The sequence below is a fragment of the Humulus lupulus genome, chromosome 4, assembly GCF_963169125.1.
Source record: "Humulus lupulus chromosome 4, drHumLupu1.1, whole genome shotgun sequence".
NCBI lineage: Eukaryota > Viridiplantae > Streptophyta > Magnoliopsida > Rosales > Cannabaceae > Humulus > Humulus lupulus.
The window spans coordinates 7,817,175-7,842,850 of NC_084796.1; the positions used below are offsets into that span (position 1 = coordinate 7,817,175).

A 25,676-nucleotide genomic window follows, 5' to 3' on the forward strand; every position below is an offset into this window, starting at 1 on the left:
ATTCTTAAACGAACAAAACAAAACTTATCAATTGCAGAACTATTTTAGAACAATTTCAGGGAAAGAGTCTTAAAGCTTTGCAAAAAGTTACAAAGCTCAGAGACTTGGATTGTACTTAGAGAGGAAAGGAATACACTGTTAATTATTACAATCAAGAAATGAAAAGTTGTTGCAAGAACTAATCAAGAGAGATAAAACAGAAAAAAAAGAATTAACAAGTAAACTGTTTTGAACTAATTTTAACAGTGTACAACTAAGTCAATCCAAGTATAGGCTTATCAATTCTACACTCTTTTCTCACCAATAAGGCTCTCAATAGCTTTTATTGGTAACCATATTGATTACATCAAGAAAAAATTATTTCACAATATCAAATAATTGGAAGAAAAAAAAGAGTTCTATCTTTTTTGATATGTTAGCCGACTGAAAAGGTGTGAGCTAGATTGTTGACAAATAAATTAATATATTCTTTGATGAATGGTTTCAATTTGCTTCTCCATACATATCTGTTTTCTTCTGTTCCATATTTCTAAATCCTCCATCCTTATAAGAATATAAGGTTATTGAATTGAATACTATAACTCTCATTTGATTTCAGTAAGCTTTAGGAAAAGGGTTGCTCATTGGGGTGTTCTCTACTGTGAAAATGTAAGTTTTCTCTTTATAAAATCCACCACATGGTAGTTAAGTCATTTTTTTATACCAAATAAAAAGACCCATGTGTTAAATAAATCCCAGTAAGGGCCTTATGGAAGTTCCTTATGTGATAAATTCATGTGTTTGCATGCTCTAAGCAAACTCCATTAGAATATATTCAAAGCAAAAGCATTGTAAAACTAACTCAACTTTATGAACTATGCCAAGTTAGTGTGAATTGTGGACTTGGTTGGGGTGTTGAAATTTATTTTGTTGCTAATGATTTTTTTTTTTTATTTCTGTTCTTAAAGCTCACATCTCTAGCTCAGTGCTCCAGTCTTTCTCTTTAGTTTGTGCTTTGTATATGAATCTTCTGTTTTGATTAAAACTTACTTTCTAGGACACTATTACTTCTGCAAAAAGACACTCTCAGTATAAGCCCTCCAAGATATTTGAGGCATCTTGTTGCTGTAAATAATGATAGTGAGTTTCTCTAAAAAGATTGCGATAGCATATTTTCATATCAGATTTGTACACATGAAGTTATACACTAACAACTAAATTGCATCAAGAACATTCACAAAATTTTCCTAATAAGTTCCAGATTATGGTAGAATAACCACTTCCATATACATACAAAACAACTCAAAACTAAACAAAGAAAGATGTAGTAATAGAGCATCTCTCATGGAATCAAATTATACTGATTTATCAATAGCAGTAATATGCTACATATCCTTGTCTGATATAGAGAGTGTGTATGAGCTCATGGGTCCCCTGTCACCATGTGATCAAGACCCTTTTCCACCTTGAACTGCTTTATTATGAACAAATAAAAACACTATTTGATTGGATAGGGATTGCTTGTTTTAAAAAGAAAAATGAAGAGTGAAGATCAATTTTACGAAGTTGTGTGCTAAAATTGATTTCGTCATTCACTTCACATTGAAAAGAATAGCAAAAAAAAGTTAATGAACCAAAAAAAAAGCTAAATTAACAGACAAGTTGTTAAGACTGCCATTTTAATTGAAAGAAAAAAATGTAGTAGCATTGCAGAGTGCATGTAATAATCTCTAAATTTAGAATTGTAGTTTTAATCTTGATGATGATGCATGTTATAAATAAGTGATCCAATGACTACAATATGGATATCTTATATAGCACATGATTTTCTTAAAATGTATGAAATATACCTCTGTAGTGTGACAAATTTTGTTGTTTATATCTCATAATTTGTATGGCTTGGATAAACTTGCTCAGCTGCCACAATTCTGGCAACAGGAAAATAATAATCATAAGTTGTGGACATGAAATCTTATATGTAGGATTAAGATTGAGCTGAAATGAAGTACTCAAAAAGTAGCACCCGGATGAATATGATGAACTGAAGTAAAGGGAATCCATATTGCTCACCATGTTGTATTGCCTTGGATTTTAAGGCGAGGGATGCGAGAAACCTTGAGCCATTCCACTCCTTTATCTCTATGGTACCGTTGTTCTAATAATGGACAGTATTTTTTTTTTTGAAAAGAGACAAGGTCAATCAATGATTGACCCCCAATTTCATTAGAAACCCTCACTTAAGGCGGAGGAAAACCATGGATCATTACATAGAAAAACCAATACCTAGAACATAAGTACAAGTTATACATCAGATACGATTCTAATCATGGTCACTATCGTAGGATAAAATACAGCCCCAGTCTCTATTGAGATCTTGAAATGAAAGGTTTTTAAAGTATTTTGTCCTATAGACCCATGTTGCAACCCAAAATTTAACTTTATCCCACACCTCTACACTCTTCTTTTCTATATTGTCAAAAATTCTGCCATTCCTTTCTAACCATATTGCCCAAAGGATAGCCAATACAGTAGCTGTCCATAATCTAGCAGACCTCTTCCCCCCATCTATCTTGCAAGACAAGAGATCAACACATTTCTTTGGCATGCACCAACTTAATCCAAATTCTCTCAGTAATCTATTCCATAGACCTTGGCTAAAAGGACACTGAAGAAATAGGTGTGACAAAGATTCATCAGCATTCTTGCAGCAGACACACCAGCCCGGAGACAACACTTGGAAAGGTCTTCTCTTTTGCATTATCTCCTGAACGTTTACTTTTTCCAAAGCTAACAGCCAACCAAAAACTTTGATTCTAGATGGAGCGCAACCTTTCCACACCAACTTAGCCCAATTTCCTTGTGAATTATACTCGTATGAGACTAAACTTTGAAAGGCACTTTTACAAGAGAAAATACCATTAATCCCAGGAGACCAAATTCTTGAGTCATCCACTACATCAAGAATTGGTTTCTGTTCAAGAAGCTGAAGCAGATCTACTAAATGGGGGGCCTCCCACTCTCTCAATTGTCTTCTGAACTGAAAATCCCATCCAGAGTTAGATCTTGAGAGGCCTTCTCCCCCACCCGCCATTTCTTTTACACTCTTTTGTCTCCCATTAGAAATCTGCATTAGATCAGGAAATAGTCTCATAAAGGCTTCATCACCCACCCAAACATCCTCCCAGAATCTGATTCTATTCCCCTTACCAACCTTGAAGCGGACCCTAGTCAGGAATGCATCATACAATGCCGCAATACTCTTCCATGGTCCTCTAAACGACAGAGAATCCCCTCTTTTCGAATCCCAGAAGTTATCAGCTCTCCCATATCTACTTTTAATCACCTTATACCAAAGGGTCTTGTCTTCCAGCGGGAATCGCCACAGCCACTTCATCAAAAAAGCCTTATTTCTTGCTTCCAACTGCCCAATACCTAGCCCTCCTAGAAAAAGAGGTTTACACACCTTTTCCCAAGCCACTAGATGCTCACCCCCACCCAGATCACCCCCTTCCCAAAGGAAATCCCTCATCATCTTTTCAAGGGCGATGATCACAGTTTTGGGTGCTCTAAACAATGAAAGGAAGTAAGTTGGTAGGGATGATAACACAGATTGAATGATAGTTAGTCGACCCCCTCTAGACAAGTATGCACCCCTCCACCCATCTAATCTTTTCGCAAATTTTGCTACAACCGGTTCCCAGAACGCTTGTTTTTTAGGATTCCCCCCCAAAGGCAACCCTAAGTACTTCAAGGGCCACTGACCCACTTCACACCCTACCGACCTCGCCAAAGAATCAACCACCTCCTCCACCATGTTCAGCCCCAAGATTTGACTTTTACTCATGTTGATTTTCATCCCGGATGCAGAGCAAAACTTCTTTAGAATATCAAGTAACTTTTGGACTGAACCTTTATCTTTAATGAAGAATATCGTATCATCTGGAAATTGTAAATGACTTACCGAAACCTTTTCCCTCCCCACAAGAAAACCATTATACAAAGAGGAGTCAATAGCTTTGTCTACCATCCTACCAAGTACATCCACTAGCAAAATGAATAGAAGAGGTGATAACGGGTCCCCTTGCCTTAGCCCCCTTTCCCCACAGATCTTTCCTCTCGGTCTTCCATTTATAAATATAGAGTAGGATGCTGAGGATACACAGCCTTTTATCCACTTCCTCCATTTATGGCCAAATCCTTTCTTTGCTAGTACCATGTCTAGAAATTCCCAATCAACATAGTCATAAGCTTTCTCAAAGTCTATTTTGAAAACTATACCACTTAGTCCTTTGCTTCTATATTCCTCCACCGCCTCGTTTGCCACCAAGACCGAGTCTAATATCTGTCTATTTTCCACAAAAGCAGACTGAGTTTCAGAAATAGTGTCATCCAATACCCCTCGAAGCCTGATAGCCAATACTTTGGAAATTATCTTGTACAAGCTTGTAGTTAGGCTTATCGGCCTATAATCCTTTATCTTACAGCTATTCAGTTTTTTGGGAATAAGGCAAATGTATGTCTCGTTCAAATTCCTTTGGATAATACCATCTTCTGAAAAACTTGTAAACGCCCTCATCAGATCCCCTTTTAAAATATCCCAATTCCTCTGGTATACTGCCATTGAGAAGCCATCTGGACCTGGTGCTTTGTCCCCATCACATTCAAACACTGCCTTTTTCACTTCCTCTTCTTCAAACGGTCTTTCCAGATGTGCAACGAGGAAGTCCGGGACTGCCTTCCACTCAATACCCTCGATTCCGATCACTTCTCGGTGTCCTGATCTATACAGCTTTTTATAAAACGAAGTGATTTCATCTACTATCTCGTTCTCTTTTTCCAATAATACCCCATCCTCCCTTTCAATTCTGGATATGAAATTTTTTGCCTTTCTGGCATTAAGCAGCCGATGGAAAAACTTGGAGTTTGCATCCCCTTCTTTTGCCCACTTGCATTTAGCTTTCAGCCAATTTCCTCTCTCTTCTTCAAAAAGAAATTGTTGCCATTCTTTCTTAAGAGATCTCCTTTCTTCCATATGTAGTAAGCTCCAGCAATCACTTCCTTCCATCCTATCCAACTCAGAGATTCTCCTTTCTATTGTTTGTTTTAAAATCTTTTTGCTTCCAAATTCCTTCATGCTCCACTCCTTCACCTTCTCTTTGATTATTTTAAGTCTTTCCATAAAGTTGTATTCTGTCCCAAACTTTTCTCCAACATCCTTCCACCAAGTTGCAAATTCCTTCTTAAAAGAACTGTGTTCCAGCCACATATTGTCAAACCGGAAGGGACTTGGCCCCCACTTGGGTGGGTTGGAGTCCAAGACAACCGGATTATGATCTGAAACAATTCTAACATGCACCTCTTGCCTAACAAAAGGGAATATCTCATTCCATTTGCTAGAAAACAGGAATCTGTCCAATCTACAACAAATTGGGAGCTGTCTAAAATTTGACCATGTAAATTGACCATTATTCAGCTTGGGAACAACGAGTCTCAGCTGTCTTATTAGATCATCAAACAACTTCATACTTTTGGTTACTGTCTTACTGTTTAACTTCTCTTCCAGCCTTCTAACTACATTAAAATCACCCCCTAAACACCATTTATCACCACATATGGCACTTAAGCCTGCTATCTCATCCCAAAACGCAGCTCTCTCGCCATATCTACTAGGTCCATAGACTCCTGAAAACCACCAAGGCTCCTTTCCCTCCGCTTCAATAAGTACCGATATAGAAAACTCTCCTACTAAAGAGTCCAACACTTTAATTTTCCTCGAATCCCAAACAATTAGAGTACCTCCTGATCTCCCCATGGCTGGAAGTAGAGACCATGCTTTAAATCTAGACCTCCAAATGCTTCCAACGAATTTTCTATTCACCAACTCCCTTTTGACTTCTTGTAACACAATAAAATCCGGATTAATCTTGCAAATCGTAGCCTTAATATTCTTTCGTTTCTCAGCTGCCCCACTTCCCCTCACATTCCATGTCAAAATCTTCATTTATCTGAAGTCCCCTTCCCCCCTTTCTTCTTAGAGTTGTTATCATAATTTATGTTACATGCCAATTTTCTCAGTTCCCTACTCCTCCTTGAATTCTGAAATATCACCTTCATCCCCAACTCATGCAAAGATTCAGCTACCTTATTCCAATCATTCTCGGGACTCTGACTTGGCTCCATTCTTCCTTTCTCCGTACTTTCTTTCCTTGATTCCCCCCTCGTGAAACCGTTAGAGGATCTGTGCTCGAAGGATATATTATCCCCCATCTCTTCCATTACTCCATTACTCCATAGCTTTCTCATATCTGGTAAAATCTCTTCTACTCTCTCTGTAGGAATTACAGAGTAATCATCTTCCTCTTCTGAACTACCCCCCTCCGAGCTGTCATCATTCATAACAACCTCTTGAAAGTCTTCAATCCTTTCCATTTCTTCTATATTGCATTCCATATTATTTTTCATTATGTCTGGGTACATCCTATCCCCCTTAGGAGTACTTTTCTTTTTCCTTCTATAAACAATCAGCTGTCCTTCTCCCTTTTCCTCCTCTTTTTCTAGCATTGTTCCATCTTTTATCAGGATTGAATTCTTTTTTTTCTTTGCTGTGTTGACAAACTCAGACCAAAAACTTGTTGCTGCCTTTGAAAAAGCAAGCCTAACCTTCGGGCTCATTTTCCTGAAGCTGTTAATAAAAAAACCCCTCACTAAATTCATCTGCTCCCTTTCTTTTTGAGCCATTCTTAACTGGGGAAAATTGGACCACACTACATTTGACACCTCAGCAGTATGGAGCTGCCTTTCCTTGCTGCCACGTTGGCACCCCCATATCTCCCCCCTTGGTTCTTTATTTATTTTATCTGAGTTCATTCCCATAATGGCCCGATCCTCTATACTCCAACTCTCCTTTCTAGAGCCCAGAAAAGTGAATAAGGGCCCACCAAGCCCATAGTCCTTTTGGCCCCAATCTCTCTGGTTTATATTTAAATTTAAATAAAACCAAGGCTCCGGTTCCTTTAGACAGAGTGAGCAATAAATGCGATTGAAAACCCTTTGGAGACTAATCAGCTTCTCCCCCCTGAATTTCTCTGACGTCGTGCAAAGCTGCAGCTCTTTGTTTGAAACCTCCTCGATTCCCCCACTCGCTTCTGCAGGGAATGGCTGCCGCCCCTTTATGCTTGATGATTGCATCTCAAAATCCTGGGTCTCTCCTAGCCCGACCTCGACAGCTACGCCTACACCTGCGATTTCTGCATTCCGAAGCCCTTCGGTCTTCTCCTCACCAGACTCCTTGCCGCCGACAACAGCCGCTCCACCTACCAGCGGTACTGGAAGCTGTTTTCCGTCGACCGTTTCCCCTCCATAGTCGCCAGTCAAACCAGCTCCTAAAAAATCACCCTCTTCCTGCCATCTTGTGTTGAGAAATCCATGAAATCTATAACCCCAATCATTTAGTCTGAATAATTTTAAAGAAAATTCAGAACCCTCATACTGGAGTCGAATGTTTTTAGGTACAAAGCCCTCTTTATCCCCTTCCATCTTGAGTCTCAAATGATTCAAGTACGTTTTTTCTGCTGTATCCTTCTCCACGTCTAGCAATCCTCCACACATGTCACCAATTTTCCTCATGATCTTAATATTCCATAAATTAAGAGACAGTCCTTCAACCCCAATCCAAGACCTCCTGCATTCTATTTTGATATTTCTGATTTGTTCTTCAAATGACCATCTCCTAAAAGAGACCTCCGTGCCCCCCGTACCCGGTATTACAGTCTTGTGCAATTTCATCAAACTCTCCATCTCTTCTTCGTTCTTGCACCAGATTATGATTCGATCATCATACATTTGGCTAGCCTCCCAAAACCTCTTAGTTTCCCGAGAGAGATTATAAAAAATAACACTCCATCCCACCTTACTGTTATCTCTAAACATTATTAGTGCCTTGTTCCAATCTTTGTCGCAATTTTCCGCTTGTAAGAATTCGTGAAAGTTTTTCTGTTTCATTCTCTCTCTCGGGAACTTGTTCCTTGGTCTGAAACTCCCATTCCCCATAGGTAAGAAGTCCCAATATCTTAGCTTATTAGTGTCCCGATTCTGTATTGTTTTGTGGAAGCTCTTATTTGTTATATGGTGGTGGTTCTGTTGTATATACTTGCTCCTCCCGCCAAATACCTTCATACCCCCATCGAGTGCCTTCCTTCCCCCTCCCATCTCTGGCTCGTTATATTTGGCATCAGGTTGTTTTCTTATTTTTTCTTTTGTCTGTTTAACTATGTTCGCATAAGAAGGCTTCAAAGCTCCTTTCCTGATAGACTCGCTATCCTCCATAATCAAATTCTGTTTCTCGTACTTCTGCATTTTTTGTCGTTTTAGCACCCCCCTAAGACACCTTGCAAGCTCGCTCCACCCCCTAGTTTGTCTTTCCTCCGGAATTATCACCATGGACATCCTTTTATTCTTCAGGACTGATATCTTGATAAAGCCCCCTCTACTATTTTGAAAACTCTCTAAATAACAGCTATTCGAAGTGTTTCGAAAAGATCTCTTGAAGTTCACCCTCTGCGTCTCCTCCTTGTTCTGCATTTCTTCCAGTAGTTCGATAAGCCATGCAGCTGCATCCAGTGTTATAGATATTTCATAACCCGATAATCGGGTCCTCTCACATATTCTAACCAAACCCCCGTCAAATGATAAGGTGAGCATAAACACCTTATACAAGGTACGAAAGCTCCAGTATCTTTGCTGCCCCTGGTCACCAAAGGATCCAGGTTGTTTTTTTAGGCCAAAACCAGTGGGGTAGTAGCCCTCTTTCTTCCCAAAACCAGTGGGGTTTTGGTGCCAACCATGGCCGGAAAGACCACGGTCGTACCTAACGTGCATGGGAAGACTCTTAGATTTCTCTCTCTAATGACATCATATATCTTTTGATTACTGCCTCCTAATAATGGACAGTATAAGATGCTCAAATCAACAAGAGAAGAAAAATGTAGCACTTCTTCAGGCAAGCATTGGATTTCATAGCAGTCAGCAGTCCACAACTCTTCCAGTGAGGCCACACATCGAAAGGCGTCGCCATTCAGTGATTTGAGGTGGGGGAGATTCTGAAGTGACAGAGAAGTCAAAGACGTTGGAAGCAGTCCCCCGGGGAAGGATTCCAACACTATGTCATGTTGGACGCCACAACACGTGAAAACGTAACTACTTTATTGATACAAAAGTAATTACACCAAGACTTGATTACAATTCTTGACCACACACACTAAACACTCTAGCTTACACTCTTTGGAACACTTTTAGATGCACTTTGTGTACTCACTCTCTTTTACTCACTTTTGGGACACTCACTTTTCTAGTACCTTGGACACACATTACATTTATATTTATAGGCTACCAAGGAAACATCTACATCTTTCTAGACTTTTCTAACTTTATAATTTATTTAACTACTTTCTTCATTTTTCTAAATGTTTCTAGAACTTTCTATATTGTCTAATTAGTTCTAAGCTATTCAAGAACTTTCTAGAATGTTCTATGTTCTTCCTAGTATATTCTAGAACATTCTAGAATTCTAGAGCATTCTAGATACGGTAATGACTTTTAACATGTCATCACAATCTTCAATGGTCAATGATGAAAGAAAAGCAAGTCTTTGAAGATCCCAACTCGCTTGTTGCGCCACAAGTCTGCTGCATTTTGAAATCAAGAGGTGAATCAAACTTGAGGGGAATCCTGATCCTTGAGGAAATATCTCAACTTCAGGGCACTCCTCAATGAGAAACAAGCCAAGAGATGGAAGCATAGTGCCCATTTGTGCAGGTAGTGACCTCAGTTTGTTGCATTGAATAACTTTGATGGAGCTGAGAGAGTGGAGAACAGTGCTAGAATTTTCAACAGGCTCATCTGAAGTAATGGTAAAGGATTCCAAATTTTGACTGTGCCTTACATCAAGAGATTTAAGCTTGGGGAAGTAGTCTAATGGAAAGAACTTCAGAGAATCACAGCTCTACACTATTGTCAGCTTTCTAGCTGATGAGCACTGCAAGCTCTCAATGAATTCCAGCTTTTTGCATCCCTTGATTTCAAGAGTTTCTAGCATCATGTCTGTACTTGAGCCTCTTGTTAGTTGCTTGATATTTCCACAACCTTGTAATTGAAAGTGATCCAAAGAAAGAGACTCCATAGAATCACTAACGGCACCATAAATGTCCAAGCTTCTGAGAGAGATGTATGACTTGTTCTCTGGAAAGTTCAAATGTCTGCACCCTGAAGATCCGGATTTCATGAGATACTGCAAAATATCCTAGGATATTTATGTAGCCCATATTTGAATGTAATGTATTATTTGAATTTGTAATTAGTTGTAACAATCTTACACTACACATGTAGTGCCTGGATTAACTTGTAAGGGCCCATAGCCCATTAAGAGACTTTGTAAATATAGATATCTCTCAATCATTATTTCTAAATTAAATTTGTGCGCATTTTACATACAAAACTATATCGAATTGTATTCTTTTTCTACCAGGTGTTGAACTCTGTTTCTCCTTGATCTTGAGTCTGAAACTTTTTTTATTAATAAAAATGCAAGTGGACGTAGGTCATTACTAATTCTTGTAGTCAAACCACTATAAATTATTTGTGTCGTTTTACTTGATTTCAGTTCATTTAATTAATTCGTGTCGTATAATTTGACTATGTGTCGTTGACGAAAACGCCAGTCAATAGTAACTATTAAAAACTCTTCCACTTTTATATACTAAGTATAAGTAACGTGCAATGCATATTTGCTTAGTTTTATTTAAAAATTATTATATATTTTTTAATTATCATTTAATTTTATATAAATAAACAATATCATATATTATAAAAGAACATTGTCCATAGTCTTAAAAGAAATAAATAATATCATAATTTTTATTTAAAAATATCGTTAAACCAAAAATTCGTTAGATACACACTTTTTACGTATAAAAATATGGTGCATTCTAGTTTTAAAGTAAATAATTTGATGTTGCTTAATAGTTTTAATTTTAGTGTTCATAATAATTTAAACTTTGGTATTTTTTATGTTTTGATTTATATAATAAAAAACATTTAAAGCGAACACAAAAATTTATATATAAATATATTATTCAATAAATGACTAGAACAATTAAAATAAGTGATTTCTCATTAAAATACTAAAGGACAAAATAACAAATATGTACATTTATGTATTATGTCAATATTACATATATATTTGGATAAACAAAATATATTAAGTGACAAGACAAATAATTGATAAAAGAAAGAAAAAAAAAACACATATATATTTTTTTGTTGTAGTTTTTAAAACTTTAATATAAAATTTTAAAATATGTAATGAGAAATTATTATGGCTTATTTATTATTATTTTTTATTTTAAATTTATTTACCTTATTTAAATAATTTTTTTAATCTATTTACCTTTTTTTAGATGACTTTAATACTAACCGTGTTAGAAAACAATAAAAAACTATTAAATCTAACATAAATCAACAATTTCTGTTAAACTCACATTTATAATATATAAAAATATATATATATATATGATATTTAATACTTTTTTGTTAAGATAATATTATATAGACATAAAATACACCTAAGATGTAAAATATATATGATATTTTGATAATAAAAATATATAAACATATACTACTATTATTATTGTTATTATTCATTCATATACTATTATTAATGTTATTATTACTTGTTTATCCAAAAAAAATATAGACATAGTGATGTGACACATAATTAACAAAATGGCATGTATCCCGGCTGGTTAATTAGGCTCGACCAGATAGTCAAGAATTTCCCTCCTCGAGTTCATCCGATATAGTTAAAGGTGTTGTTCGGAGACAACAATTTAAATACATGCAAACTACCATGGCTCGAAGAAGCCCTGGTCGTAGGAAATCCCTAGATGCAATTCAAACTACCAGAGCAACCCAAATCTTACAAGATATTTATTTAACTGTGATTTGAATGTATTTTTTTTATATTCTTTTATTGCATATCCAATTGTAACAAACTTGTATTATTCTTGTAAAGCCCAAGACTCACTAGAGACTATAAATAAAGACCTCTCACCGTCATTATTTTTCATGCACACTTTACATACATAAACTCTTTCAAACTTTATTTTCTCTCTCAAGCATAATTAAGAAATAAAACTCAGCTGAATCTTGCTCTTATAATCTTGAGTCTGAGACCTTTGTGATAAATAAAAGTGCAAGTGGACGTAAGTTATTATCAACTCTTGAAGCCAAACGACTATATATTTATGTGTTGTTTACTTAAGTTAAGTTATTTTATTATTTATTATCATTTACTTGATTTAGTGTCGATGACTAAATCATTTATTATTATTTACTTTACTGTGATTAACATTACTGAATACATTTAATTTTGAAAGGTCATTTTTATTTATTTGAAAATATTTTTTGTCATGCCTTTAAATCATAAATATTTTTTAAATTTATTTATATTTTGAATATTTTAAAAAATATAAACAAAAAAAGTAAAGTACGGACAATTATGTCAATAAATGACAGAATCCAATGTTCATTCAACACCATTCTTATTCTATTAGATTCTATTACTATTAACAGTGAAGCCTAGAATTCCCTGTAATTATATATATATATATATATATATATATATCCACACACTTCTGTCTATTTTTAAAGGAATAAGGGAATTGCATGATCTCTACCAAGATCATAAAATCCATTATTAAGTTGGAAAGAAACACTATGGCTCTTTCATTATTAGTTGTGATTAATGTACTGTTTCATTTTCTGCTACTATCTCATCAACTTGTTAATTCTATGCAGCCTTCTTGCCATGATGAGGAGAGAAATGCTTTGATACAATTCAACAAAAGCTTTAAATTAGATTGTCAGAGTAGACCTGATCCCTATTTGACTATAGTTGTCCATCCAAAGACATCGTCTTGGGGTTCGAATAATGGTACCAACTGCTGCTCGTGGGATGGTGTTGAATGTGATGTGGAGACTGGTCATGTCATTGGTCTTTACCTTGATAGTTCATGTCTCTACGGCTCTTTCCACTCCAACAACACTATCTTTCACCTTGTTCATCTTCAGGAGCTTGATCTTGGTTATAATAACTTCACTTTCTCTCCAATTCCCACTGCCATGGGCTTTTTTCCGGAGTTGAAATCTCTTTGCTTGAGTTCTTCTTTCTTCCAAGGTCAGATTCCATCTCAACTTTCACTTTTGTCTAAGTTGTCTCACCTTGACCTGTCATATAACACTGGTGTTAACGATCCATTTGTAGTTAAGAATCTTTTGAAACTTAAAAATCCCAATCTTGGAAGCCTAGTCGAAAACTTGACTGCTTTGGACACTTTGTTTCTACACTATGTGGACATGGGTTATGAACTAGGTGATTCCTTGGCAAATTTGACTTCTTTGAAAAATCTTGGTCTAGGAGGTTGTGGATTGTATGGGCCTATTCCATCTTCACTTGGTGAATTAACCCAGCTTTCTTTTCTGAATCTCAAAGAAAATGATTTCACTGGGTACATGCCATCTTTTGTTCAAAACCTCACCCACCTTTTCTTCATAAATTTAGATTACAATCAAATTTCAGGGCCAATCCCTTCTTGGTTTGGCAATCTTACTACAATACAATACATATATTTTCATTCAAACAAATTGATTGGTTCAATTCCGTCATCCTTGTTCAAACTCAATAATCTTGAAAGTCTCGATCTCTCGCATAATAGTTTGAGTGGTACATTGCAGTTAGATTCATTTCTTAAACTGAGAAATCTCGATCTAAGCTACAATATGATTTCGTTACATATTGAAGAACGAGAAAGAGATCCTAACACCACACATTCAAATTTCAATTATCTATCGTTGGCCTCTTGCAACTTGAGCAAGTTTCCTGAATTTATTGGTAATCAAACTAATCTCGAAATGTTGGACCTTTCCAATAACAATATGTACGGCCAAATTCCCCAAAATCTAATGAACTCAAGTCTTCAACGCTAGGAAGTGATGGATATATCCAACAACTTGATAACAGGGTTTCATAACCATCAAACCATTCTACCTTGGTCTAGTCTGCGTGAGTTAGAAATCCAATCTAACTTGTTCGAAGGACAACTGCCAATTCTTCCATCATCTGTCAAACATTGCGATGCCTCTGACAATATTCTAAGTGGTGAAATTCCCAAGTCGATATGCAATTTGAGTTCAATTTTGTTCCTTGATTTGTCAAACAATAACTTGAGTGGGGAGTTTCCTCGTTGTTCAGACGGTATGATCAGTGGCTCTATAATAGCTTTGAATTTGAGAAACAACTCTTTCCATGGCACCATTCCTCTTGAATGTCAGCAGCAGGAAAGTGATTTGAGAATGGTGGATTTCAGTCACAATAATTTTCAGGGAAAACTTCAACGACCATTTGCAACATGTGTGAATCTTGAGTTTCTTGACTTTTCTTACAATCAAATCAGTGATGTGTTCCCCACTTGGCTTGGGAGGTTCCCTCTGTTAAAAGTTGTTTTAATGAGGGAGAACAAATTTCATGGAGTCATAGGGAAACCTGAATACACTAAGGGTGAGTTTCCAAGGCTACAAATTATTGATGTGTCTCACAATTATTTCACAGGGGCATTGCCTTCTGAATATATGCTCTTATGGGATGCTATGAAAGCTTTTAAGGTGAGTGATTTGAAATACATGAACGCATGGGAAAATGTCACCTTTAACACACATGAAATTGTTGGCGAAACCACTTTGTATAATTATTCAACAACATTTGTGATGAAAAGTGTGGCAACAAGCTATGGGAAAATTCCAGCAAATCTAGCAATCATTGACCTATCGAGCAACAATTTCAGTGGTCAGATTCCTGAGTCCATTGGAAGCCTCAAGGCTCTCTACTCACTCAACCTTTCAAACAATGCGCTCACAGGTCACATTCCACCATCGTTGGGGACATTAACAGAACTGGAATCATTAGACCTTTCTCAAAACCAATTGTCGGGAAAGATTCCTCAGCAACTAGTAGAGCTAAAATTCCTCCAAAAGTTTGATGTCTCTTATAACAATCTCACAGGTCCTATACCACAGGAGAACCAGTTCCACACGTTCAAGAATACCTCATTTGAGGGTAATCAAGGACTGTGTGGAGATCAATTGTCGAAGAAATGTGAAAACTGGCTGCTCCCACCATCATCTGCTTTAAATAAAGATGCTGATTCTAATTTTGCCATTGAACTAGACTGGAAATTCGCTTTGGCTGGACTTGTTAGCGGGCTTGTTATTGGACTCTCTCTTGGGGAGATGGTGATCCCAAGGACGCGGTTGGCGTGGTTGATTTACTTCTCTAGAACAAGATTGGCGGAGCTGATGATCAGAAACTAATTAAGTCCCAACTCAGTCCACATATTCCGGTAACTTTGGTAAGGAAAATAGGATAGAATCTATATGTTTATGATTATGTTATCTTATGTGTGATGTTATGAAATATGTTATGAAATGTGTATGTTTGTAGGCTTGGGCATATGCCCTATTTGACTAACAAGACCCCAAATAGATTATGGGCATATGACCTACTTAGCTAGTAGGACCCCACTAATCTCATGGGCATAAGCTTGTTTAGTCTATGGGACCCCAAGTAATAATGGCCATTATAATAAGTATATGTATTAAGTGTTATGATATGTCTTTATGTTTATTATGAAATTTATGTTTATGACTATGTGTTAGATTTTCCTTGCTGGGCATTAGGCTCATTCCTTTTTGTTTTATGTGCAGGAAAATAGCTTTAGAGGCGATAAGATTCGTGACGCTTAGAGGATGTGTATCGATGGTGAATGGAGTCAAGGGCCGAGCGTTATTCTATTCGAGGATGTAGTCTCGTTTTACCTTTTTTTATGGTTTTACATGTATTTTCCGCATTTCTTATGTAATGTCTTTTTATGTTAAATCATGTTTTGTTTTTAAAGACAATGGGATCCCATATCCTTCTTAGTATTTTATTTTGTAAGTAACTCTTATTTTTTACAAGTTACTCAATAAAATTATAGTATTTCCGCAAAAGTGTAAGTTTATGTATAGTTTCGTTAATGGTCCAAAAGTCTAGATTAGTGGGTCATTACATGGAATCATTAGACCTTTCTCAAAACCAATTGTCGGGAAAGATTCCTCAGCAACTAGTAGAGCTAAAATTCCTCCAAAAGTTTGATGTCTCTTATAACAATCTCACAGGTCCTATACCACAGGAGAACCAGTTCCACACGTTCGAGAATACCTCATTTGAGGGTAATCAAGGACTGTGTGGAGATCAATTGTCGAAGAAATGTGAAAACTGGCTGCTCCCACCATCATCTGCTTTAAATAAAGATGCTGATTCTAATTTTTCCATTGAACTAGACTGGAAATTCGCTTTGGCTGGACTTGTTAGTGGGCTTGTTATTGGACTCTCTCTTGGGGAGATGGTGATCCCAAGGACGCGGTTGGCGTGGTTGATTTACTTCTCTAGAACAAGATTGGCGGAGCTGATGATCAGAAACTAATTAAGTGTGTATGTATCCACAATAGCTGTTGTTCCTATATTATTTTTTCTGCTATATAAGTACTACTGTACAACTAATAAACATATTAGTGTATTTTTCTTTTGTATAAATTAAATTATGTCCTTCTTCCTATACCCAACTTTTTGAATGGTGACAAAATGTTTAAATCTCACGATCGTGACAAGATGTAACATATATCATTGTATAAGAACCACATTTTCTTTTTCCAAAGTTTTTATGCCCCTTCTAATAAGTCATTAATTATGTCATCTGCTTTTCTTTCTTTAATAATACATCTCTACCAAAAAAATATCAGCATTCGTGGGGGGACCAAAGAGATATGGCTCTCCTCTCTCGTCATATAATGATCCATCTCTCAATCTCTCGTACAATCTGAATTGAAAATATACTACTCACATGCAATTATTGTTGTAAAGGCATGATTGACTAACTTTATTTTTAGACAAAATATTTTAAATTGCAAAAAATAGCAGCATATTATCACATAATTCAGCTGTTTTTTAAGTGAAAAAATTTCTTTTAGGGTGAACACAATTTTTACCTTATTTATCACAATTAATCTTTATTGATAAAATATATGAACAAAGAAAGTTTCGAAAATGAGCATGGTAAAAAGAAATGACTTATTTTTGTAATTGTGTAGAGAAGAAACTAACTAAGAACAAAAAAGAGGTCAAAGGATGAGACGAGAGAAAATAATAGATAAGGTACAACGTGTAAAGTAGGGTGGAAATTAATGGAACTAATACTACTTTGATGATATTATTTTGTCTATTGAGAAGAAATTCATTATAGTCTCAAAAGAAAAATCAAAACGTGTAAACTAAGTTGGAATAATTGGTTCACTATGTTTAATCGATCGAATACTAGATAATGAATAAGAAAGGGAATCCTTTAACTAAGCCATATAACTTATAAGATTTTTCAACAGTACATATAAAGTATAATTATTTATTATCAAAGTCAGTGGAACTATTTTTGTTCAAAAATCAGGCATATCACACATACACGTACAGCCGACGTTAATAGTTTATCTTTTTTTGTCCATTTCTTTTACAAAATTTGACTTAAAACTATAACATTTTATGCCTTCTTATTTATTCATTTATTTAAATGAAGAAAAAATAACATGACAAATGAAAATTTTAACGTTAGTATATTTTTTAAATGGCCAATATTTTAAATGGTGCAAGGGAGCACTATATATATATATATTAAAATATTGTGTAAAATTTAACACTAGATTTGCCACATACATTAATTATAGATGCTAGTAAATTTTAATTACAACTAGTTTTTTTTATATTAAAAGATTTATAGTAGTATTAATTACTCATCTTTTTTTTTTAAAAAAAAAAAAAAGCGAAGAAGAAGAAGAAATTGTTGGTTCATGCCTAATTAATAATGATATAATTGGCATATTACGGTGTGAGAGTAGTGCCTATATATTGAGAAGAAAAGTCATTAATTGATCACTTTCCCATAAGATAAGGTGATCTCACTAGATGTGTCAATAATTGATGGAGGTCCTTCACATATTTATCAAGAGTGTCATTCTATTGGGGAGAACAAAAACAAGAAGAAAGTTCAAACAAAAACTGGCCAAAACGTGTTATCACTATTTTGACTAGTTTCAAACCTTTAATGAAGAAAACTTGTGGTTCGAATTCTATTATATATAGGTGATAAAGTCATTGATTTTTTTTTATATATCTTCCTACATGTGGTCTATGTATAATTAATGTTGGGGTGATGACTTTGTTGTGAGAGTATCTATTGAGAAGAAAAGTCTTTTAATCTCATTAATTAGTGATAGGTAGATGTATTTATCAAAAAAAAAAAAAAAGATTGATTTGATAGTAGAGACAAAGTAGGAAAATAATACATAACGAAACGTAAAGTAGGGTAGAATAATACTTAACTTCTAAATTATCCACATATATCACTACTTTTCTAATATTATTGTATCAATCTCTACAGCCATTTATGATTGTAAATCTTTATAATATATATGATTATGTATAATTTATCAAAGGCATGTTTGAATGTTATTGTATAACTAATCAATGACCCAAAAATACTAACGCCAATTTTGCGCAAACCATTCATAACATTTAAAAGGTCTAAAAAATACGGATATAAAAAAAATCTGTCGTAATGTGTGCACACACTAAATACATTTACACAACATATTATACAATAGAGCATAAGCACCCCCAATGATCATTCATACTCCTAGGATACTTGGCTACTTATCTCTTCACTAATTCTCACGGTCGCAAACCGTATTAAAATTTTGTATTTAAAGAGATGATTCTTTGAAGAGATTTCAAGAGAATCTGTGTTTCATCAAAACCAGATTTGTAGAGAAGTGTACAGCAAAGATTAAGGCAATAGTTTCAGAGGGAGTCTTACATTGTTTAAGTCAATGCTTTTGTACACATTATTTCTTTACTAATTGGTTTATTCTCTGAGCTTGACCCCATGGATGTAGGTTATCTGAAAGGATTTTTGAACCACGTAAAAATTCTCGTGTGTTGATTTTTACCTGTTTTTCTATTTCTATTGTAACAGTTACATAAGTAGTGTTAACAAAATTGACATATGTCGAAACAACTTAATCAATATTCCGCATTTAATTGAGCTATTTATTTTAAATCACTTGGTAATATTAAAATACGGAATTTCAATTGGTACCATAGCGGGTCACTAAACTAGTGCGATCTTGTATTTTTTTTTTTTCTGTTTGTCTTGTGCCTTGTGAAATATCTTTATTTTCAGAAGGTGGTTCAATAACACGTCCTCCCTTGTTGAATAACTCTAACTATTCTTATTGGAAAGTTAGAATGAAAGATTTCGTCAAATCATTGGATGAAAATGCATGGAGATCAATCTTAACTGGTTGGACACCACCTACTGAATCTGATGATCTGACAAAGGTAAAATTTGAAATCAACTAACTCTGCCCAATTTTTTGGATTTATTAATTGAACATGTTTTATATATGTAGTATTTATTCATAGAGTTGTAATTTAAATTTTCTACGTTTGACGATAGGTTTTGAATAGGATATTGAGAATTTGTGTATTGCGTTGATAATCATAAGTCCCTAGTTTGAAGTAACATTATCACGCCTCTTGATTAGATAAGATTACTTTGAACTACAGATTTGGGTAGTCCTATTTATAAGGACAATTCTGCTAAATTTTTTAAAATATATTTAATACATAAGAAATTTCAATATTTCAAATAATTACTTAGGTTAACTTCACTTGTTTATTTGTATGAACACTTTAGATGTTTATGTGGTACTTAGCTTTTATTTCTGTATGAATATGTATATATATACATTAAGTTTATATAGTTTGTGAATTTGTTTTATTTTAAGTTTATTGGAATGTTTAAATATATTTATTAATATTAAAATAATTGCAAATTAGAATTAAAAAAATAATTATGAAAATATTTTATAAACCAAAATAATAATAAAAATAAAAATATTTTTTCTCGAAAAAAATACATTTAACCTCAGTTATTATGTAAAAACTGAAGTTAAATGGTACCATTTTAACTTCAGTTATTATGTAAAAACTGAAGTTAAAGGGTACCTTTTAACTTTGGTTATTATGTAAAAACCGAAGTTAAAGGGCTTTAACATCGGTTTTTACATAATAATCGAAGTTAAAATGTACATTTTAACTTCGGTTTTTACATAATAACCGAATTTAAATGGTCCCCTTTAACTTCGGTTTTTAAATACTTTTAATTTCGCTTGGATTAACTTCAGTTAATATCTGTGCGAGATCCGAAGAATAACAAGCGAAAAAACTGAAGTTAAAGCCTATTTTTGTAGTTGTGTAGAAGAAACTAACTAAGAACAAAAAAGAGGTCAAAGGATGAGACGAGAGAAAATAATAGATAAGGTACAACTTGTAAAGTAGGGTGGAAATTAATGGAACTAATACTACTTTGATGATATTATTTTGTCTATTGAGAAGAAATTCATTATAGTCTCAAAAGAAAAATCAAAACGTGTAAACTAAGTTGGAACAATTGGCTCACTATGTTTAATCGATCGAAGACTAGATAATGAATGAGAAAGTGAATCCTTTAACTAAGCCATATAGCTTATAAGATTTTTCAACATTATATATAAAGTATAATTATTTATTATCAAAGTCAGTGGAACTATTTTTGTTCAAAAGTCAGGCATGTCACACATACACGTACAGCCGACGTTAATAGTTTATCTTTTTTTTGTCCATTTCTTTTACAAAATTTGACTTAAAACTATAACATTTTATGCCTTCTTATTTGTTCATTTATTTAAATGAAGAAAAAATAACATGACAAATGACAATTTTAACGTTAGTAATTTTTTTAACTTTCAAATCAAATGGCCAATATTTTAAATGGTGCAAGGGAGGACTATATATATATATTAAAATATTGTGTAAAATTTAACACTACATTTGCCACATACATTAATTATAGATGATCTTATTAACAGTTAATATGCTGGTAAATTTTAATTACAACTAGTTTTTTTTTTATATTAAAAGATTTATAGTAGTATTAATTACTCATCTTTTTTTTTTTTAAAAAAAAAAGAAGAAGAAGTAGAAGAAGAAAAAATTGTTGGTTCATGCCTAATTAATAATGATATAATTGGCATATTATGGTGTGAGAGTAGTGCCTATATATTGAGAACAAAAGTCATTAATTGATCACTTTCCCATAAGATAAGGTGATCTCACTAGATGTGTCATTAATTGATGGAGGTCCTCCACATATTTATCAAGAGTGTCATTCCATTGGGGAGAACAAAAACAAGAAGAAAGATCAAACAAAAGCTGGCTAAAACGTGTTATCACTATTTTGACTAGTTTCAAACCTTTAATGAAGAAAACTTGTGGTTCGAATTCTATTATATAGGTGATAAAGTCATTGATTTTTTTTATATATCTTCCTACATGTGGTCTATGTATAATTAATGTTGGGGTGATGACTTTGTTGTGAGAGTATCTATTGAGAAGAAAAGTCTTTGAAACTCATTAATTAGTGATAGGTAGATGTATTTATAAAAAAAAAAAAAAAGATTGATTTGATAGTAGAGACAAAGTAGGAAAATAATACATAACCAAACGTGTAAAGTAGGGTAGAATAATACTTAACTTCTAAATTATCCACATATATCACTACTTTTCTAATTTTATTGTATCAATCTCTACAGCCATTTGTGATTGTAAGTCTTTATAATGTTAGATTAAAATAAAATATAGGCATATGAACAATTCTATACATGTAGGCGGAATTAATATATAGATTGACCATATACAAAGTGAGAATCGAAATTGTATACCTCCATCCATTGATTTGGTGAACCTCGATCTAAATGCTTTAGATCTACAAAAAAAAAAAAATTAGAACGAGTACTCGTGCTTCTAAGCTCTCATAAACTCTTTTAGATAGAGTTACTGAAATTCAGAATGAGTAATGAGCTTGGGGACCGGTACTCTATATTTATAGAGTGAGACATACCATCAGAGTCTCTGCCACAGATTGAGATATTCTCTCAATCAGTTGGGATATGCAAAATCGGGTAACAAATAATGTTGACCATTAATTTGAATATTTTATCAATGAATAAAATATTGACTTTGATATATTAAATCAATTAATTATAACAAATTGATTTTATATACTATTTAAATAAATATTCTAACATTCTCCCACTTTGTCAGCATTTAAATTAATGTGTTATTTAAGCCCGACGATTATCCCTGTTAGATAATAAACACATGAATCATGGCGATAGGTCCTCTTTTAATGGTGAGTCACTACAACAAAAATGAGTTTTAGGGGCGACACTAATAACCCGAAAAGTCGTCCCTGATTAGTCGCCCGTGAAAAAATGTCCCTGAAGGGTACATTAGGGGCGACTCGAGGGTCGCCCCTAAAACTTGAAATGTCGCCTCAAAAATTTGAAAATTTTGAATTATTTTTGTCGATATGTCGCCCCTGATACTCCATTAGTCGCCCCTAATACTATACTATGTCGCCCCAAATGGTTGCACGTGGCATATTATCAGGGGCAACAATGTCGCCCCTAATACTATTTTATTTATAAAAAAATAATAAAATTAATTAAATACAATTTTAAATAATTATTTATCGAAATTATTATTTAAATTTTAAATAATTGAAAAAAATATATTAAAAATAAAAATATTATATTAAATATTTAAATTAGTTTATTAAAATAACAATTGTACATATTCATAATACATTAACATAGCAAATATTCATATTGTTCATAAAATTTAACAATAATTAATAATAAAATAAACCTAGTCTCCTAAATCAGCTGCCTCGTCCTCCTCCCTATTGTCTTCTTGTTGTGGTTGTTGCGGTGGCTGTGGTTGTGATTGCTGCGGTGGCGGCATCGGCCAAGGATATTGGGGAGGTAATGTGGACGATCCAGCTCCATACATGTAGGGATAATATGGCTGGGAGGACGGTGGAATCGGACACGGATAAGGTGTTGCTCCGTACATATATGGAGGTACCATATGTTGAGACGGCGCTGCCCCGTACATAGAAGGATGAGTTGGAGTTGGAGGTTGAGAAGACGAAGCCCTAGAAATATTGTCACTATCAGGCACAGGCGGCATCTGAACGTTTGGTGGACGAAATGAAGGTACAAAATATTGAGTTAAGAAATTAACTTGATCAGTCAATTTCTGTAGATTATTCTCCAATTTTTCTATATATTCTCTTGAATGATGAGGAGGAACTTGAGACTCGCTGAAGTGAGAGTGTTGGGTAGATGATGACCCCGACCCCGACCTCGACCTCGACCTCGACCTCGACCCTAACCCCGATCCCGATCCCGACCCCTTCAATTTGCGGCCCACTCCTCACACATGTCCACGCCTTTGGCCTAATATTTTTTGTAGCACCTCCACCTGATCAACTGATGACTGACTATCATTATTAGAAGCATCAGTGGATATTTGCTGAGTTTGTAACTCAAAATCAGCCTTCAGTTTTTCCTGTTTTCAAAAAATGTTAGACACTAACATTAAGTATAACTCTATTAATATTAAAAAATATAATTCAAACTTACATAATCTTTGCGAGCATCATCGTTCACGAAATCATTTGTTGCTTTCTTCCAATGATAATCCTTCCATGACTCAATGAGGTCCGGGTTCGTCTAAAAAATATAACCCAAATGTTAGAGAACATATAATTTAAAAGAACATAATTTTGATAATATTTTATCTTTTACTTACTTTTTCAAAACGGACGGCTGCCAGCGATTTTGTACCCTGCGTTGTAGAATACTTTTGTTTCTTTCGATTTTCCTTATTCTTTATGGAGCGCGCAATAAATTGTGGACATGTAAATAACTGACAGATCTGCTTCCACTCCTCCTTGTTAACATCATTGGTTGGGTTGTTTAGAGCCTTATCCCAATCCTCCGGTCCATTGTAGTGTTTTTCAAAGTGTTCGTGTCTTAGTGTTTTCCTATTACGGTATCGGTCTTTCATCTCTCAATCGATATCATCTAAACACTTTAAGAAATCCTCGCGGCCCGCTATTTGATAATAGTACTAAATTGAAAATTAAACATATTAATAATATATGTACTATATTAAAGACAAATTTTTAAAAAATATATTTAATACTATTTCTACCTGAATTATGCCAATGACCTGATCCTTGTATTGTTTAGGCACTAATTCCCATGAACCGTAATGTCCGGGAACTTTCGTAAGCCGAGTAGACTAAATACTGAAATGATATTTTTGAGTAATTAATAAAAAATTATTTTGTTGTATTTTCTTTTGAAATTTTAGAAATCTAACATATATAATACATTTTGGACACTCAAAGGGATATATTTTTTCTAAATCAAAATGAAAATTGTAGCTGCATTTTAAAAAAAAAAAATACTTTTAAGGGCATGTAAAGCGAGTCTTAAAAAATTACTTAAAGCACTAAACCAGGCGAGTCCTAAAAACATTCTTTTAGGACTCGCAATGCGAGTCTTAAAAACTTAATTAAATGCACTCAACCAGATTTATTAGGACTCGCACCAGATTTTTTAGGACTCACGTTGCGAGTCCTAAAAATGTTCTTTTAGGACTCGCATTGTGAGTCCTAAAAACTTAATTAAAGGCACTCAACCAGATTTTTTAGGACTCGCACCTTAGTTTTTAAGGCTCTCAAATAGAGGACTCGCGCCCCGCGAGTCCTAAAAGCTTTTTTAGGACTCGCAATGCTAGTCCTAAAAATCCTTTTTTGTAGTAGTGGTTACCAGTTTTAAACTTGTAACCTGTTACAAGTTTTAAACTTGAAAAAGTTGTAACCGGTTATAATTTATCTCATTGCTGGTTACCTGAATAAAATTTTGAAAAAAAGGACAATTTCATATTCAAATTCTCAACTCATAAATCAATTGTTGGTCTCAATTTTTTTTAATAGAATTGTAGATCGACTAATATTGATCTTGAGTAGCATAAAATCAATCGAAATTGTGAATGAAAGTTTACAATATGTGGGAATGTGGAAAATTTTGAAACTTAATTGCCAACAAATAAGAGTATAAATCCTGTAAATTTTTTGGTAGAAAAAGATAGTGATCTAGGTAGAATGACATATGAAATTATATTATTACATTAATTATCTCTTTAATTAAAATTTTAAGATGGCATATATGTAAGTTTCACTATAAATAATATTGTTTCCATGATTACAATAAAATTTGTGACTAAAAATATATTTAAAAGTCCGTAGCTAAAAGTATTAGCAACAAAAATAATAATTTATTGTGACTAAATATATTTTTGCTCAAGGACAAATTGTTACTGTATAATACTTTCAGTCACAAATAATTATTCACAAATAATTATTTGTTAAGATTAAAAACGACACATAGTCATAAAAAAATTATGTTATGACAAGAAATCATCAATGATAATTTATGTTATGCATGGTAGGTCGGTTCCTTAAAAACCGACCTGCCATGCTTCTCTTTGACTAACATGATAGGTCGGTTCCCTGAGTACCGACTTATGAACATATATTAAGTCG

At 34.1% G+C, this 25,676-nt stretch overlaps 3 protein-coding genes across 3 annotated transcripts; all 3 read left to right on the forward strand.

Moving 5' to 3' along the window:
• The first annotated feature begins 12,685 nt into the window (after window positions 1-12,685).
• LOC133829852 (receptor-like protein 32) lies at window positions 12,686-16,008 on the forward strand. The gene is made up of 2 exons (XM_062259667.1): window positions 12,686-15,437; window positions 15,793-16,008. Exon 1 carries the CDS (start codon window positions 12,700-12,702, stop codon window positions 14,017-14,019), a length of 1,320 nt encoding a protein of 439 aa, XP_062115651.1. The 5' UTR covers window positions 12,686-12,699; the 3' UTR covers window positions 14,020-15,437; window positions 15,793-16,008.
• On the forward strand, window positions 14,026-15,399 carry LOC133831838 (receptor like protein 27-like). The gene has a single exon (XM_062262249.1). The coding sequence runs from the start codon at window positions 14,026-14,028 to the stop codon at window positions 15,397-15,399; it is 1,374 nt and encodes a 457-aa protein (XP_062118233.1).
• A 128-nt stretch (window positions 16,009-16,136) lies between the features above and the next one.
• Window positions 16,137-16,553, forward strand: LOC133831839 (putative receptor like protein 25). Its single transcript, XM_062262250.1, has one exon. The coding sequence runs from the start codon at window positions 16,137-16,139 to the stop codon at window positions 16,551-16,553; it is 417 nt and encodes a 138-aa protein (XP_062118234.1).
• The last annotated feature ends 9,123 nt before the right edge of the window (window positions 16,554-25,676 follow it).

Coding starts and splice junctions, on each gene's coding strand:
- LOC133829852 (XM_062259667.1), top strand. CDS start 12,700: ATGATCTCTACCAAGATCATAAAATCCATTATTAAGTTGGAAAGAAAC.
- LOC133831838 (XM_062262249.1), top strand. CDS start 14,026: ATGGATATATCCAACAACTTGATAACAGGGTTTCATAACCATCAAACC.
- LOC133831839 (XM_062262250.1), top strand. CDS start 16,137: ATGGAATCATTAGACCTTTCTCAAAACCAATTGTCGGGAAAGATTCCT.